The sequence below is a fragment of the Rhinolophus hipposideros genome, assembly GCF_964194185.1.
Source record: "Rhinolophus hipposideros genome assembly, chromosome: 17".
Lineage (NCBI taxonomy): Eukaryota > Metazoa > Chordata > Mammalia > Chiroptera > Rhinolophidae > Rhinolophus > Rhinolophus hipposideros.
The window spans coordinates 22,441,278-22,454,806 of NC_138063.1; the positions used below are offsets into that span (position 1 = coordinate 22,441,278).

At 41.5% G+C, this 13,529-nt stretch overlaps 1 protein-coding gene across 2 annotated transcripts; it reads left to right on the top strand.

Annotated features, from left to right (window-relative positions):
* Positions 1 to 1,083: 1,083 nt before the first annotated feature.
* Positions 1,084 to 9,284, top strand: ATP5F1A (ATP synthase F1 subunit alpha). 2 transcript variants are annotated; one of them, XM_081078873.1, is made up of 12 exons: positions 1,084 to 1,430; positions 2,957 to 3,035; positions 3,861 to 4,030; positions 5,625 to 5,798; positions 5,881 to 6,047; positions 6,230 to 6,378; positions 6,771 to 6,922; positions 7,040 to 7,264; positions 7,788 to 7,895; positions 8,015 to 8,159; positions 8,774 to 8,924; positions 9,059 to 9,284. In XM_081078873.1, exons 1-12 carry the CDS (start codon positions 1,371 to 1,373, stop codon positions 9,138 to 9,140), a joined length of 1,662 nt encoding a protein of 553 aa, XP_080934999.1. In that variant the 5' UTR covers positions 1,084 to 1,370; the 3' UTR covers positions 9,141 to 9,284. The 2 variants fall into 2 exon arrangements, with proteins under 2 accessions (XP_080934999.1, XP_080935000.1); XM_081078874.1 differs by lacking the exon at positions 1,084 to 1,430 and adding an exon at positions 1,439 to 1,905.
* Positions 9,285 to 13,529: the final 4,245 nt, after the last annotated feature.

Here is a 13,529-nt window from a genome sequence, read left to right on the forward strand (position 1 = left end):
AAATATATCTCTGCTTAGTAACCAAATTTCATGTAAGTTGGGACAGCCTCCGAGTGTGGGGGAAAAAGTTATCTTTATGCCCCTTGTCCACTTTAATAATCACTACAAATTTCACAAAATATCCCTGCAATTTTGTTCTTTTTGTAAACCAATTTGTTTCCTAGTCCCACCAGATTCCCGGGAGGATTGTCATATTTACTCACCCATGGCGCACTTTGAAAAAGTAGAATATTAAAGAAAGGGATTGCGAACCATACATTTGCAAGCTATGTTTTAGGAGATGACCTTTCTAACCCAGATAGTCATATGACCCCACTTAAGATTTTGGGTGTAAACCAGGATTTGGTGGATGAAGCTGGAAGATGTTTCTCAGAAGAGTTACAAGGCAACGTTAATAGTCTCCACTATTACAAAATACCCACCATCCCCCCAAATTCTGTACACATCTAAGTATCACCAAAATTCTGAGAAAAAAGTCCCGCTCCAATCTTAGTGGGTAGCCATAGAACGTTATTTTAACCATTCCGTTCTACTCCCAATGGAAAAATAGAGTCTCCTGGAAAAATAGAGTCTACTGTCATGAAACTAGTTGCTGACAGAGAAAAACGAGCTTTAGTGCAGTCTGGCTCGGGACCATTCTGGACCATTCTTCAAAGTAGGGTTGGCAACCACTCTACTTGGTGCTCCTCGTGCCTGTTACAATTTTTAAACAATCTGCTCTAATTCTCAGACAGACTTCTTTTAGGTCGATTCTAAAAGAACTGCGATGTTCCAACTTGAGTGCCTATCGGTATGGGTGCTTGTCAAAGTTCGGATAGCCCCAAATTTTCGACTCAGAGGGTTTGGGGTAGGGCCGAGCTGGGCAGAAAACGCTCGGTGTTGGACACGAGGTAACTGTTAACTGTTGCTCGGGCACCAAAGTTCAACAGCTGTAGCCTCGGACCGGACACCATCCACCCGCCTCACAGTGTAGCCAGCCTGGCCTCGGGACCGGATGACACCAACATCTCACACCCCAGACAGAGCCTGGGACCCGCTTGGCAGCGGGGGGCCGCTACCCACGTGGTCACCCTGGGCAACCACAAGGTCGACCGGAAAGACCAAAGTAAATGTGTAACGAATGTCTGGGCTGAAGCTGGCAAAGGTCTAATCAGTCATTTTGAAGTTTAAATCTGAAAATGATTCTTTAAGAAAAAGTAACCACCCCACTCCCCGCGGAAAGGAGATTTGCGTCCGGAGGTGACAGCTAGGGGCGGTACTTCCGGGTCAGGCGGGCAGGCTGCCTTGACCTTCCTCGCCACTCGGCCATTTTGTCCCAGTCAGTCGGAGGCTGCGGCTGCAGAGGAGTCACCCGAGGAGAAGCTGCAAAGATGCTGTCCGTGCGCGTCGCCGCGGCCGTGGCCCGCACCCTCCCTCGGCGGGCCGGGCTGGTGAGCGCAGACGAGCGGCGGGAGGGAGGTGGCCCGGTGGGGTGCAGGCTGTGGGTGACCGTGCGCTAGCTAGCTCGGGAGCTTCTGCAAGGAGGGTGAGGGGCTGTGCCGCGCGCCGCCATCTTGCAGCGCTGGCCGGCGGTGCCGGGCTGGCGGCCGCAGCGCCCTTTCGCTCGTCATCCGTGCGGGACGGTGCGGAGCGGTGGGCGGGAGCCGGTGACCTTGATGCGGTGCAGAGCTGGGGCCTCGGGAGGCTCCCTGTCTTCTGCCGAGCGCGGCCCGCGGGGGCCTCGGGGGAAGGTCAGGGTCCGGGCGCCGGTGGGTGTCGGAGGCCTGCGTCGGAACGGCGGGGCCGGGCCGCGGATTGCCCGCGACTCGCTTGCTGAAGGTCACAGCGAGCTGGGGAGCCGGCCATTGTGCGAAGGTCAGCAGGCCCCGGCTTGTCGCCTCTGCGGGAGGCCTTCCGCGGACAGCGGTACGTGGGGGTGGCTTTCGGGGTCCTTCGGGAGTCCGTCTCCTGGTGCCGGGTGCCGGGTGCCGGAGCGGCGGGGACAACACCGCGCACGGCTGACGTGCCTTTCCTGTGACTGACCCGTCGACCGCCGTGCAGCTGGCTCCGGACCCGTCCCCGTCCGCCGGCAGGAGACGGCTTGGTGGTCGTTGGACAGCTTTTCCGATCGTCCCGAGGCGTTGCTGAGACCGCGATTGCGAGCTCGAGGACAACAGAGCGTCGGTGGGGAAATTCTTGGGGGAAGTTAATGCCCTTGGTGGCTGAATCGCCCTGGGACTTGACGTAGCCCTGAAGCCCCGTGGAAACGCTTGGACGTTTACTCCCCCCCCCCTCCCGTCCTAAAACTAGTCCCTGTTTGAAAAGGGGTCGTAGCGCACTGACCATTTTACCGCCCTGACAACCGCGGGTGGCAGCTTGGATTTCCGTCGGCAAAACAAAGCGTTTTTAGTGCTTTTCATCCTGATCCTCTAGAAGCTTCAGGATGGACACAGCATTAAAATTCGAAGGAGGGGTATTAACATTCAAAAGTATTAAAAAAAAAGTATTACAATTCAAAATTCAGATTGTTGGCAGGTTTTGTTGAAGGCAGTATAAAAAAACAAGTCGCATATGCCAAACCTCTTAGTTTCTAATCAGATTCCAACATCCGCAGGGTTTTTGTTTGATTGGTGTTTTGCTTTTGTTTTTTTTAAATAGGAAATCTAGTGAGATTTGCCCCTTTTAGGAAACAGTTTATCTTACTGACAGTTTCCACAACTCGGTTGAATGACATCTAAAGTGAAAATAATAGTATCTGATCTAATAAAGGGAAAGATACTTGTTACCTGTTGTGAGTACTTACAATGTATCAGGAACTGTGTAATAGATCTTCACATATATCAAAAGGTATTTCCTCAAAAATATATTGAATATAATTTTTTTACTGATAACGCGATCAATTAAGCCTGCATTTAAGCTTGCCAGTTTTATAAAGTCTCTTTTTAAAATCTGATTTTTAAAAATATACTTGATCTAGGTCTCCAAAAATGCTTTGGGATCATCTTTCATTGCTGCAAGGAACCTCCATGCCACCAACACTCGTCTTCAGAAGACTGGTAAGTAATTATTTCTAAGTCTACACCACACTTACTATCTTCTCATTAAACGAAAAATAAGTTACATAGTTGTTGCAGTTTTCTCCCCCATTTGTTAATTTTTTCTCAATGTTAGTTATTACAGAATGTCAGATTCTTAACCTATAATGTACCTGTTAGCCCTGTCAGTAGATTTGCTTGTTCTAGTGAAATGAACTACATTTATTATATATATTTCTCTTTTGATGTTAGTACAGCTTCTTTGTTCTGATAATGTTCCCTTGGCTGCAAATAGAACGTACACATGTCAGATGGGGGGCTCTCTTTCTGATCTTTGATTTTTTTTTTTCCCCTTTCCTAAAACACATGAGAAAAAAAGGAGCACTTTTTACCTCTGTTTTTCAAAGGCAGTAGCTGCTAATCTATGAATGGTAGCGAAGTGGGAAGATAACGCATAGCAACCATAGTAGAAGATAGAAAATATTTATTTTAAGGGTATTGCTCAAAGGCAATAGCTGCTAATCTATGAATTTTCACTTTGCAAATTTGGTAGAGAAGTAGAGAGGGAAGCATAGGAACCAAAGGAGTAGAAGGTAGAAAATATTTATTTTGATTTTATTTGCTTATTTGGTTTACATTTATCTTGTGAAGTTTTCTTTCAGTCACTTGGGTTCACTGTCAAAGTAGTAGGTATCAAGCTTTTGAATAGAAGCATATATGTTACAGTTTAGAATTGTAGTTTGATTATTATGATCACGAAACTATAGTTTTTATTGTTGGGGGAAATGGGTTTTGAAAAGATTTTGGGACCAGATAATTTTTGTAATAGAGTTGTCCTCTCAATAGGCACTGCCGAGGTGTCCTCTATTCTTGAGGAACGCATTCTTGGAGCTGATACCTCTGTTGACCTTGAAGAGACTGGGCGCGTCTTAAGTATTGGTGACGGTATTGCCCGTGTACATGGGCTGAGGAATGTTCAAGCAGAAGAAATGGTAGAGTTTTCTTCAGGCTTAAAGGTAAATTATAAAGTGAAATTTTGCTGTTTTAGGATTGGCGTCTTCATTCATTTAGTAAATCAGAGATTGTGTCCAGTTTTTTTTTTAACTTAAAAATCTCAATCTGCTTCAGAGTTTTGGGAGGAGGGGATTTTGGTCATTGTTATATGTTGTGAAAAGAATAAATTTAAGGGTCTTGGTTAACCAAGTTTTTATTCTAGGGACTGACTGATTTACATATAGGTTATATCCACTAGTTCCTAAACATACACTTTAGTAAACCTTTACCCAAATTCTAAGAAGTTTGAGTCTGTTCTTTGTAGCTGTTAAGATCGTCTTATACAAAAGCATTTGATAACTTCAACAAAATTCATTTCTGGTGGACAGCTGAAAGTCATTGACTTTGTATTTCTAGTAAAAGTAGATCTGTTATTTAGAGGTGAATTCGTGGTGTAGCTATCAGAAGCTCTCTGGCGATATAAGTCCACTTCTTTTTGTTAGGTTGAGCCTAATGGGCTAGTGGGATGAGAAATAAAAGTTGTAGGATCATGGGTTCTCTGAGGAAGACAGAGCCCCATAATCTGGATGGTCCAGGAGCAGCGGGATTATCCACTAAGCCCATAGCTAGGGGAAAAGAGTTTTGGTCTTGTTAGTGTCTGGGTGTGGAAAAAGAGCCACTTAATGTGGAAGACTAATTATAGAGCCAAAAATTCTATCAGTATCTGTAAAACCTTGGGTAAAAATTTAAGCTTTTTATCTTCAGTGTATATATCTTATGTATCTTTGAAAGGTTAGGCTGTGATAGGTGAACTCTTGAGTTTCCTTTTAGCTTTTAAGAGTCTTGATGCGCACTGTCCAATAGAACTATCTTTAATAATGGAAATATTCTGTATCTGTCCTGTTTAATATGGTAACTATACATATGAGACCGTTGAGCCTGTAAAACATGACTAAAGGATAATTGAAATTTAAGAAGCCATACGTGGTTAGTGACTTAATGTTGAACATCAGAGATTTTAAAGATTTTGTACCTCCAATGATATTCTTCTGTTTATTCTAAGTTCTTCTCCAGAGCTTTCATTACTGACCAGACTCAGATCCTGGAATGGCCTTTTTGTTTCAGTCATGATTTAGGGACCTAAAATCTTACTATTTTGAAATACAATTGTCATGAGAGGTGACCCAGTACTGTTATATTGAAAATTTGTTCTTTATTGGGTAGCTTTTAATTTCACTTTCTACTAACCTGACAAGTAGAGGTTCTGATTAAATAATTGAACTGTGTACGGAGAATCTCAAAGATCAAAAGATGTAATAACCAAAGGAAATGATTGGAAAAAGCTTAACCTGTTCAATTTCTTTGCTTTGAGTTCTCTACGGATGTGATACGGAGCTTGATGGGTTTATAATGTTACTCTTAAGATTATTTAAGGGAACATGTTACTATTCTAAAAGTCTTAACCAAAGAAGATTGTTTATTGGAGAAACACGAGTAAACCCAGACCTAAAGGACAATACTGCTTTTTCCTCTCCCTATTTTCATATCATGTAGTATTAGCATATAGGAAGAAAAGCCCCTTAGGCTTCATTGGTGTTCAATGTGTCTTCCATGTAGGGTATGTCTCTGAACTTGGAACCTGACAATGTGGGTGTTGTCGTGTTTGGAAATGATAAACTAATTAAGGAAGGAGATATTGTGAAGCGAACAGGAGCCATTGTCGACGTTCCAGTTGGTGAGGAGCTGTTGGGTCGTGTAGTAGATGCCCTTGGAAATGCCATTGATGGCAAGGTGAGTTTATCATTTATTAGATGTGGTTATAGCTTCTAACAAACATCAAAGCTGATTGTTCTGGCTTCCTTTTTATTAACAGGGTCCAATTGGTTCCAAGACCCGTAGGCGAGTTGGCCTGAAAGCACCTGGGATCATTCCTAGAATCTCTGTGCGGGAACCAATGCAGACTGGCATTAAGGCTGTGGATAGCTTGGTGCCGATTGGTCGTGGTCAGCGTGAGCTAATTATCGGTGACCGACAGACTGGGTAAAGACTCAATAGCTTATTAAAAGTTCTAGCTAAAATTGCTCTAGGGAAAGATTACATTTTAGGCTTGGAATGGGAGAGTAGAATGTGATAGTGCAGATCAGTCATAGTAGTGAAATTTTAATTGGGAAATCCTTTGAAGTGTTTATTTAGTAAGATTTGTGTTTACTTTCTTTTTAAAGCAAAACATCAATTGCTATTGACACAATCATTAACCAGAAACGTTTCAATGAAGGAACTGATGAAAAGAAGAAGCTGTACTGTATCTATGTTGCTATTGGTCAGAAGAGATCCACTGTTGCTCAGTTGGTGAAGAGACTGACAGATGCAGGTATTAAAGAACTTCAGTTCCATTGCTGTCATCTGGGAGTCCTATAGCTGTCAGTCTTAGGATAGCATCTGCTTAATGAAGACTGATTTTAATTACTCCCTAATGAACTGGTCTTTCTACTAATACAATCAAGTAAAACAAAACAAGAAAAAATAGCATAAAACAATAAATTTTAAGGTTTTATCAGTTTCTTTCAAATAGAAGCTATTTGGTTCTGGTTTATCTTTTAAAAATTTATTTTTCAATTACCGTTGACATACAATATTAGGCTCTGGTTAATCTTGATAGTAAATCACTTCGTAGTAAAGCACTCATAATTTTTATTATAGTCACTTCTAATTTAAAAACCATATTGACAACTTTGTAAAACCTAAAATCTGTTTTCTTCTCAGATGCCATGAAGTACACCATTGTGGTTTCAGCTACTGCTTCTGATGCTGCCCCACTTCAGTACCTGGCTCCTTATTCTGGCTGTTCTATGGGAGAATATTTTAGGGATAATGGCAAACATGCTTTGATCATCTATGACGACTTATCCAAACAGGTCAAAGGAAATGTATTTTTAGGATCTGTTTGTACATTTGTACCACAGTGGAAGTTGACAAATGTATTATAACTTCTGTCTAACAGGCGAATTTCACAACCCTTTTCTGTATTATAGGCTGTTGCTTACCGTCAGATGTCTCTGCTGCTTCGCCGACCCCCTGGTCGTGAGGCCTATCCTGGGGATGTGTTCTACCTCCACTCCCGTCTGCTAGAGAGAGCAGCCAAAATGAACGATTCTTTTGGTGGTGGCTCCTTGACTGCTTTACCAGTCATAGAAACACAAGCTGGTGATGTGTCTGCTTACATTCCAACAAACGTCATTTCTATCACTGATGGACAGGTATTTTTATGATTAAAATAAGTATAAAAGCTTAGGTTGATTCCAAGGTATTGGTGGAGACTAGTGATTATGAATGATTTGTTAAAAGCCTTTTTACTTTTTATTATGGAACATTTCAAATGTACATGAAAGGCGAACAGTATAGTGAAACCCCATGCATCTCTCACCCATTTATCAATTCATGGTATATACAGTGCATTTCAGTCTTGGCTTCACTTGTACCCACCACTGTTCTTTCCCCTAGATAATTTTGAGCAAATCCCAGAGGTTGTATTACTTTACCTGTATATATTTTAATAAAATGTTACCTACTTCTTCCCCATGTCACACACATGTCCTAATCTCAGCAATGGAATATGTAGGTTGATTTGGGGTTGGGGAAGATTTGAGGGGCTCTGCCATAAGAAGTCACTTAGCATTCTTCCTCAGAGTTTTTAGGCTTCAGTTTTTTTGAAGCACAGTGTCTTAATTTTAAATGCTTGATTTCTTTACATTTGCCAGCATGTATATTCTTACGTTGCAGATCTTCTTGGAAACAGAATTGTTCTACAAAGGCATCCGCCCTGCCATTAACGTTGGTTTGTCTGTGTCCCGTGTTGGGTCTGCTGCCCAAACCAGGGCCATGAAGCAGGTAATTTGCATTACGTTGTCAGGGAGGGGTATCATTAGGTTAAACTCAGTGTGTATTTGTATGGTGCTGTGTCATTAAGTATTTTTGTATTGTCTGAGTTAACCTTTTCTGTATTTCAGGTGGCAGGTACCATGAAGCTGGAATTGGCTCAGTATCGTGAGGTTGCTGCTTTTGCTCAGTTTGGTTCTGATCTTGATGCTGCCACTCAACAACTCTTGAGTCGTGGTGTGCGTCTGACGGAGTTGCTGAAGCAAGGACAGTATTGTGAGTTGCTCTTTTCATTTGGTCAAGCTCCTACTGTATGTTAGGCCTGGGACTATCACAGCTCCGTACAAACTGTTGTAAATGCTCTTCTCTTTCATCAGAGGCTCTGCCCTTTGAATGCAGTTGATGCCTGTTTTGTTTATTTTAAATAAATTAAATAATTTATTTAAAAACATTTAAATGTAAGTGTAAATGCTACAAACTTAAAAACTGGGAAAACTTTACTAAATATATTTAATACCTTTCTTTTGGTAATTAAGACCTATTAGATGTCCCGTCTCCTCCCCTCCCTACTCCATGAGTGTGGAATTTGGCAAATTTAGAACTTATTTAGCTTATCAATATAAAAGTTCAGCAAATTATTTATATCCAAACAATGTAAACACTGTCAAATGGTAAACAGTGCTTATGGAATATACCCCAATACTACACTTCAGGTCTTGCAAGAAAACAACTTGCCTGGGGAAGGAGGTAGGAAGGAGTTTCTCACTACGAAAGTGAGAATAGGGGCTATGTAGAGAAATGTCATTAACTGGAGGAAAAAGTAAGTTTCTTACTTTGGTGACATGGCATTTATTTAACAACTCACTTGGCATTCTTTTCTTTCTTTTCAGCTCCCATGGCTATTGAAGAACAAGTGGCTGTTATTTATGCTGGTGTAAGGGGCTATCTTGATAAACTGGAGCCCAGCAAGATCACAAAGTTCGAGAATGCTTTCTTGTCTCATGTGATCAGCCAACACCAAACCCTATTGGGCACTATCAGGTATGAACACAATTGATGGCTTCTTTTTTGTAAGTTTTAAGATACAAAGTCTTGTTAAAATTCTTTTGTAGTTAGGCTAGTGGTTGAATTTTTGTCTGGGTCAGAACTGATGATCTGCTGTCATTTCCAAATAGGGCTGATGGAAAGATCTCAGAACAGTCGGATGCAAAGCTGAAAGAGATTGTAACAAACTTCTTGGCTGGATTTGAAGCTTAAACTCCTATGGATTCACATCAAATACCAGTTTGGTTTTGTCATTGTTTCTTTTAGTAATCAGTTCCATTTGTAAAAGGATTATTCTCATACTCCAGATGTACAGAAATCACATTAAAAATAAAGGTTCCGTATTGCTTGGTGGTTTTCTGTAGTTTGAGTGATTCTTTAAAAAAAAACACACCCAGATTATTTTGAGGAATTGGTAAACATGCTTTCTTAGCTTATTTTACTTGACTGTTATTACAATCAGCGAGCTTAGCTAATTCACTGCTGAGTTCTTTGCAGGATTCTAGAGTGGTTTGTGATTAACAAGAAATTCATAAACTGGGTAAAGTTCACATTTGATAATGTTGGAAGTATCTGGCTTCTGCCCAGAAGACTCATCTGCACAAAGAGGTACTATAGGCAAGAGAACAAATACAACTAAAATTCTCAAGGAAATGAAAAAAGTAGTAAAGGAAGCTTGAAAGATTGGGACAAAAACTGAGAAAGGAAATACCAGAATGAATAGAATTATGCACACTTGTCAGTATCCTGTCCTGTAGCTTGTTTAACATAACTTCATAAAACAGCTTTTAATTATAATGTAATCCAGTTAGTTAAGGCATTTTCGTTTTTATTTAGGAAATCTTTAGTGACGAAAGACATATTTTATACTAAATGTTAAAGGTTTGCTTTTGTCTTAAGACCTTAACCTGTGTTATATTAGAATTCTCCAGAGAAATATAACAGGATGTGGAGAGAGATTGTGGGGGCTAGCAAGTCAGAAAGGGCAGGTGGGCAGGTTGGAGACCCAGGGAAGAGTTGGGCCTGGAGGCAGAATTCTTCCTTGGTAGACCTCAGGTTTTTTCTCTTTCCTTCCCGAGCCCTAGAAACAGGCTTTTTCTCTTGAAAAACCCTGAGGTCTACCAAGGTTTTTCCGGATGGGACCCACTCACGTTATGGGGAATAAGCTGCTTTACTCAAAAGTCTACTGATAAAAATTTTAAGGTGTTAATCATGTCTAAAAAATGCCTCAGAGCAATGTCTGGACTGCTGTTTGACCAAAAACTGGATACCATAGCTTAGCAAAGTTGACACGTAAGACCATCACAATCGATCTGGAGTTAGGTTTTTGTGTGGAGGTCAGAAATCTATTTTCCTTTTCCATATGCATATTCAATTTTTCAGCTACATTTGTTAAATGGCTCCTCCCTGCTTAACCTTGCCATGACACCTGTGTTTTGTGCAGGTAGTTTTGCTGAGCCAGAGCCCAGCTCATTGTATTGCAGCAGCGAACCAAGAGAAACATTCTGAGATTTAAATGTTATTTTTTATTAATCACTCAGACTGGTGAGATGGGAGACCTCACAGGCTGTTCTCACTAGGCGTGCCTAATATACTCTGCCTAATGGTCCTCTTGTGTGACAGCCAAATGGCTGTCAAAATGTGTTTTTTTGTATAGCTTATCACTGGTGAGTGGTTAGTGAGAAAATTAACATTGATTCAATATCTTGCAGGCAGTCCATTGAAATTTCCCCAAAGAGCTCCCTATCATCTTGCACAACAGAATTTTTAACACCAGAATCCAACCAAAGTTTACATATTACATTTCATTTGTCTATTTCAATTCTTAAATCTATTTTAATTTCAATTTATGATATCCCATTGGTCTTGTTTGTTTTCCATGACTGAATTTTTTGAGGAGACAACTAGTCCTGTAGAACATCTTACAAATTGAATTTGAGATCTCAAATCAAATAGTACTGCTTTTGTTTTTCAAATTGTTCCAGCTTTGGCCATGGGGGGCTCTTTCAGTTGGCTCCTGTGCCCCAATTTTGTGTGTGCGTGCGTGTATGTGTGTGTATATACGAAGTGTGATAAAAATATGGTGAATGTTTAAAAATTTTAAAAGTTACAGTAAAAGACACATTGCCATTAATCCCCCCTCAAAATATTCCCCCCTTGCTTCAAACACATCCTATCTTTCTTGCCACTTTCTGAAGCAGTTCTGGAAGTCCTCTTTCATGAGTGTCTAGTCATATTGTCGTGGCTGCCCCAATGTCCTGAATCAATTCAAAACGGTGACCTTTCGTGGTCATTTTGACTTTGGGGAAGAGCCAGAAGTCGCACGGTGCCAGATCTGGTGAATAAGGTGGATGAGGACACACCGTAATGTTTTTATTTGACAGAAAATGCCGTAGCAGAAGTGGTGTGTGACATGGAGCGTTTCCGTTGTGATCACAACATGGTGAATGCTGCTGCCAAGTGCCATCCAACAGAAAGGCAGGGATCTTCAATATGGGAAGCTGCGTATGGAACTTCAGTAACAGTGTGACAAGTTTCAACTTGTTCGGTGCAGTCAGGTGTGAGTTATGGTTGAGAGGTGTGTTTAAAGTGTGCCGTAAATCATGACAGCACTCCGTGTCACACATCACTTCTGGTATGTGGCAATTTCTGTCAACATTACAGGGTGTCCTTACTCACCGGATCTGGCACCATTCGAATTCTGGCTCTTCCCCAAAGTCAAAATAATTTCAGAACATCAAGGCAGCCATGAGGCAGCTACGACAGTGCAACTAAAGACACGAAAGAAGACTTCCAGAACTCCAGAAAGTGGCAAGAATGACGGGATAAGTGTTCAAAGCGAGGGGGAGTATTTTGAGGGGGATTAATGGCAATGTATCTTTTACTGTAATAAATTTTTAAAATTTTTATTGGGGAATATTGGGGAACTGTGTTTCTCCAGGGCCCATCAGTTCCAAGTCTCGTTGCCCTTCAATCTAGTTGTGGAGGGTGCAGCTCACTGGCCCATGTGAAAATCAAACCGGCAACCCTGTTAAGAGCTTGCGCTCTAACCAACTGAGCCATCCGGCCGCCCCAATTAATTTTTTTAAACATTCACCGTATTGTTTGATCACACCTCATATATGTGTGCTTTCTGGCACTACAAGATGCTCCTGGCTTACCTTATATATTTCCTTCCCGAGCCCTAGAAACAGTTTTGTTTTGTTTTACGAGTTCTCTGTATATTTGTCCTGTGTAGGACAAATGTGTCACAGATTTCCTCTCCTGTGGCTTACTGTTCACTCTTAACAGATTTTGATGAAACAAAGTCCCCCACATACAGTAGGCTGTGTTTTGTGACAGAATATAGCCAAGTTTTCCCAGTCTTTAAACTACTTTGACCAGAAATGGATCCTTTGAGTCCCTTACCTCACTGACTTTCACTTAACAAAAATTCAAATTTTGATGGTACCCACTCCAACTAACCCGTGCTTAGTTGGCAGACCTCAACCACTACACAGCTAATCTCTGGGCATTGATGCCTCCTCCTGAACGTTTTTCCTGTATATTCTATTCCTGTCCTGTCCTGACTCTCTGCTCCATTCCTCAATCTACTCAGCTTCTAACCTTAGTGACAAAATCCAGCCTCTACCTTTGACATTGACTTGGCAAACCTCCTAACACAGCTTTCTCCTGCCCTTTTCCAGATCATGGCTTCCGCTTGGCCAGGTCCTGGTTCTGGAATCCTATCTTGCTTTAGATACTTGGACAGTACCTCTGCTAGATTTGCTTCTGCTTCCTGGAAGGGAGGGATTAGACTATGGAAACTGAAATAAAAATCAGTATTTCTGTTGAGGATCAGAAAGAGTTCACTGAATTCTGTGGCTGGCTCCATTGTCTCATCCATGAAAATATGGGGGAGAATACCCTTATCTTAAGGTGCTTTGGAGTCGGAGAGGTAAGATACCTAAGAGGGAACAGAAATTAGAGAAAACAAAGATATGTCATATATTAAGGGCTGTGCTAAAGACAAGTTCTAGAAATTCAAGAAGTGAGAAGACACTGAAGGCTGGAAAAGGTGGGGAAGGGGAGAGGACGTGAAAACTGAGCAGGAGGAAGTAAGACCCAGATAGCCTGCAAAGCACCCGCAAAAATAGGGTGGCAGGACAGAGGAACCTGACTGAGGGGTGGGGAGGAAACTGTTGAGTGAGATGGGAAAGGTCAGGCAGAGGCAGGTGGTACTTGATTCTAAATGGGCAATAGGGAAAGTTGGTGGTTTTGTGAGGAGAGGAGAGACACGAAGAAAGCAGTGTTTTAAGGATGAAAGATTAAGAAGAGTAACCTGATACAATCAGTAGGAGGTTGGATTGGCAGTGGGAAGAAAGAGGTAGATACCAGGTTTTCAAAAGCATGAAAGGAAATGTGATTGTAGTAGGCGTTGGTTATTTTTGTCACCCATGATCCATTTATTCCATTTCAGTGCAAAGATCCCTAATTCCCTCTGGGGAAATTTCCGCTTCCTCCACTGCTGAAACTATAGATGGATACAACTTTTCTGGAAAATAATTTGGCAATGTATTTCAAGAACCTTAAAAAGGTTTATATTATTTGACCTGTAATTCA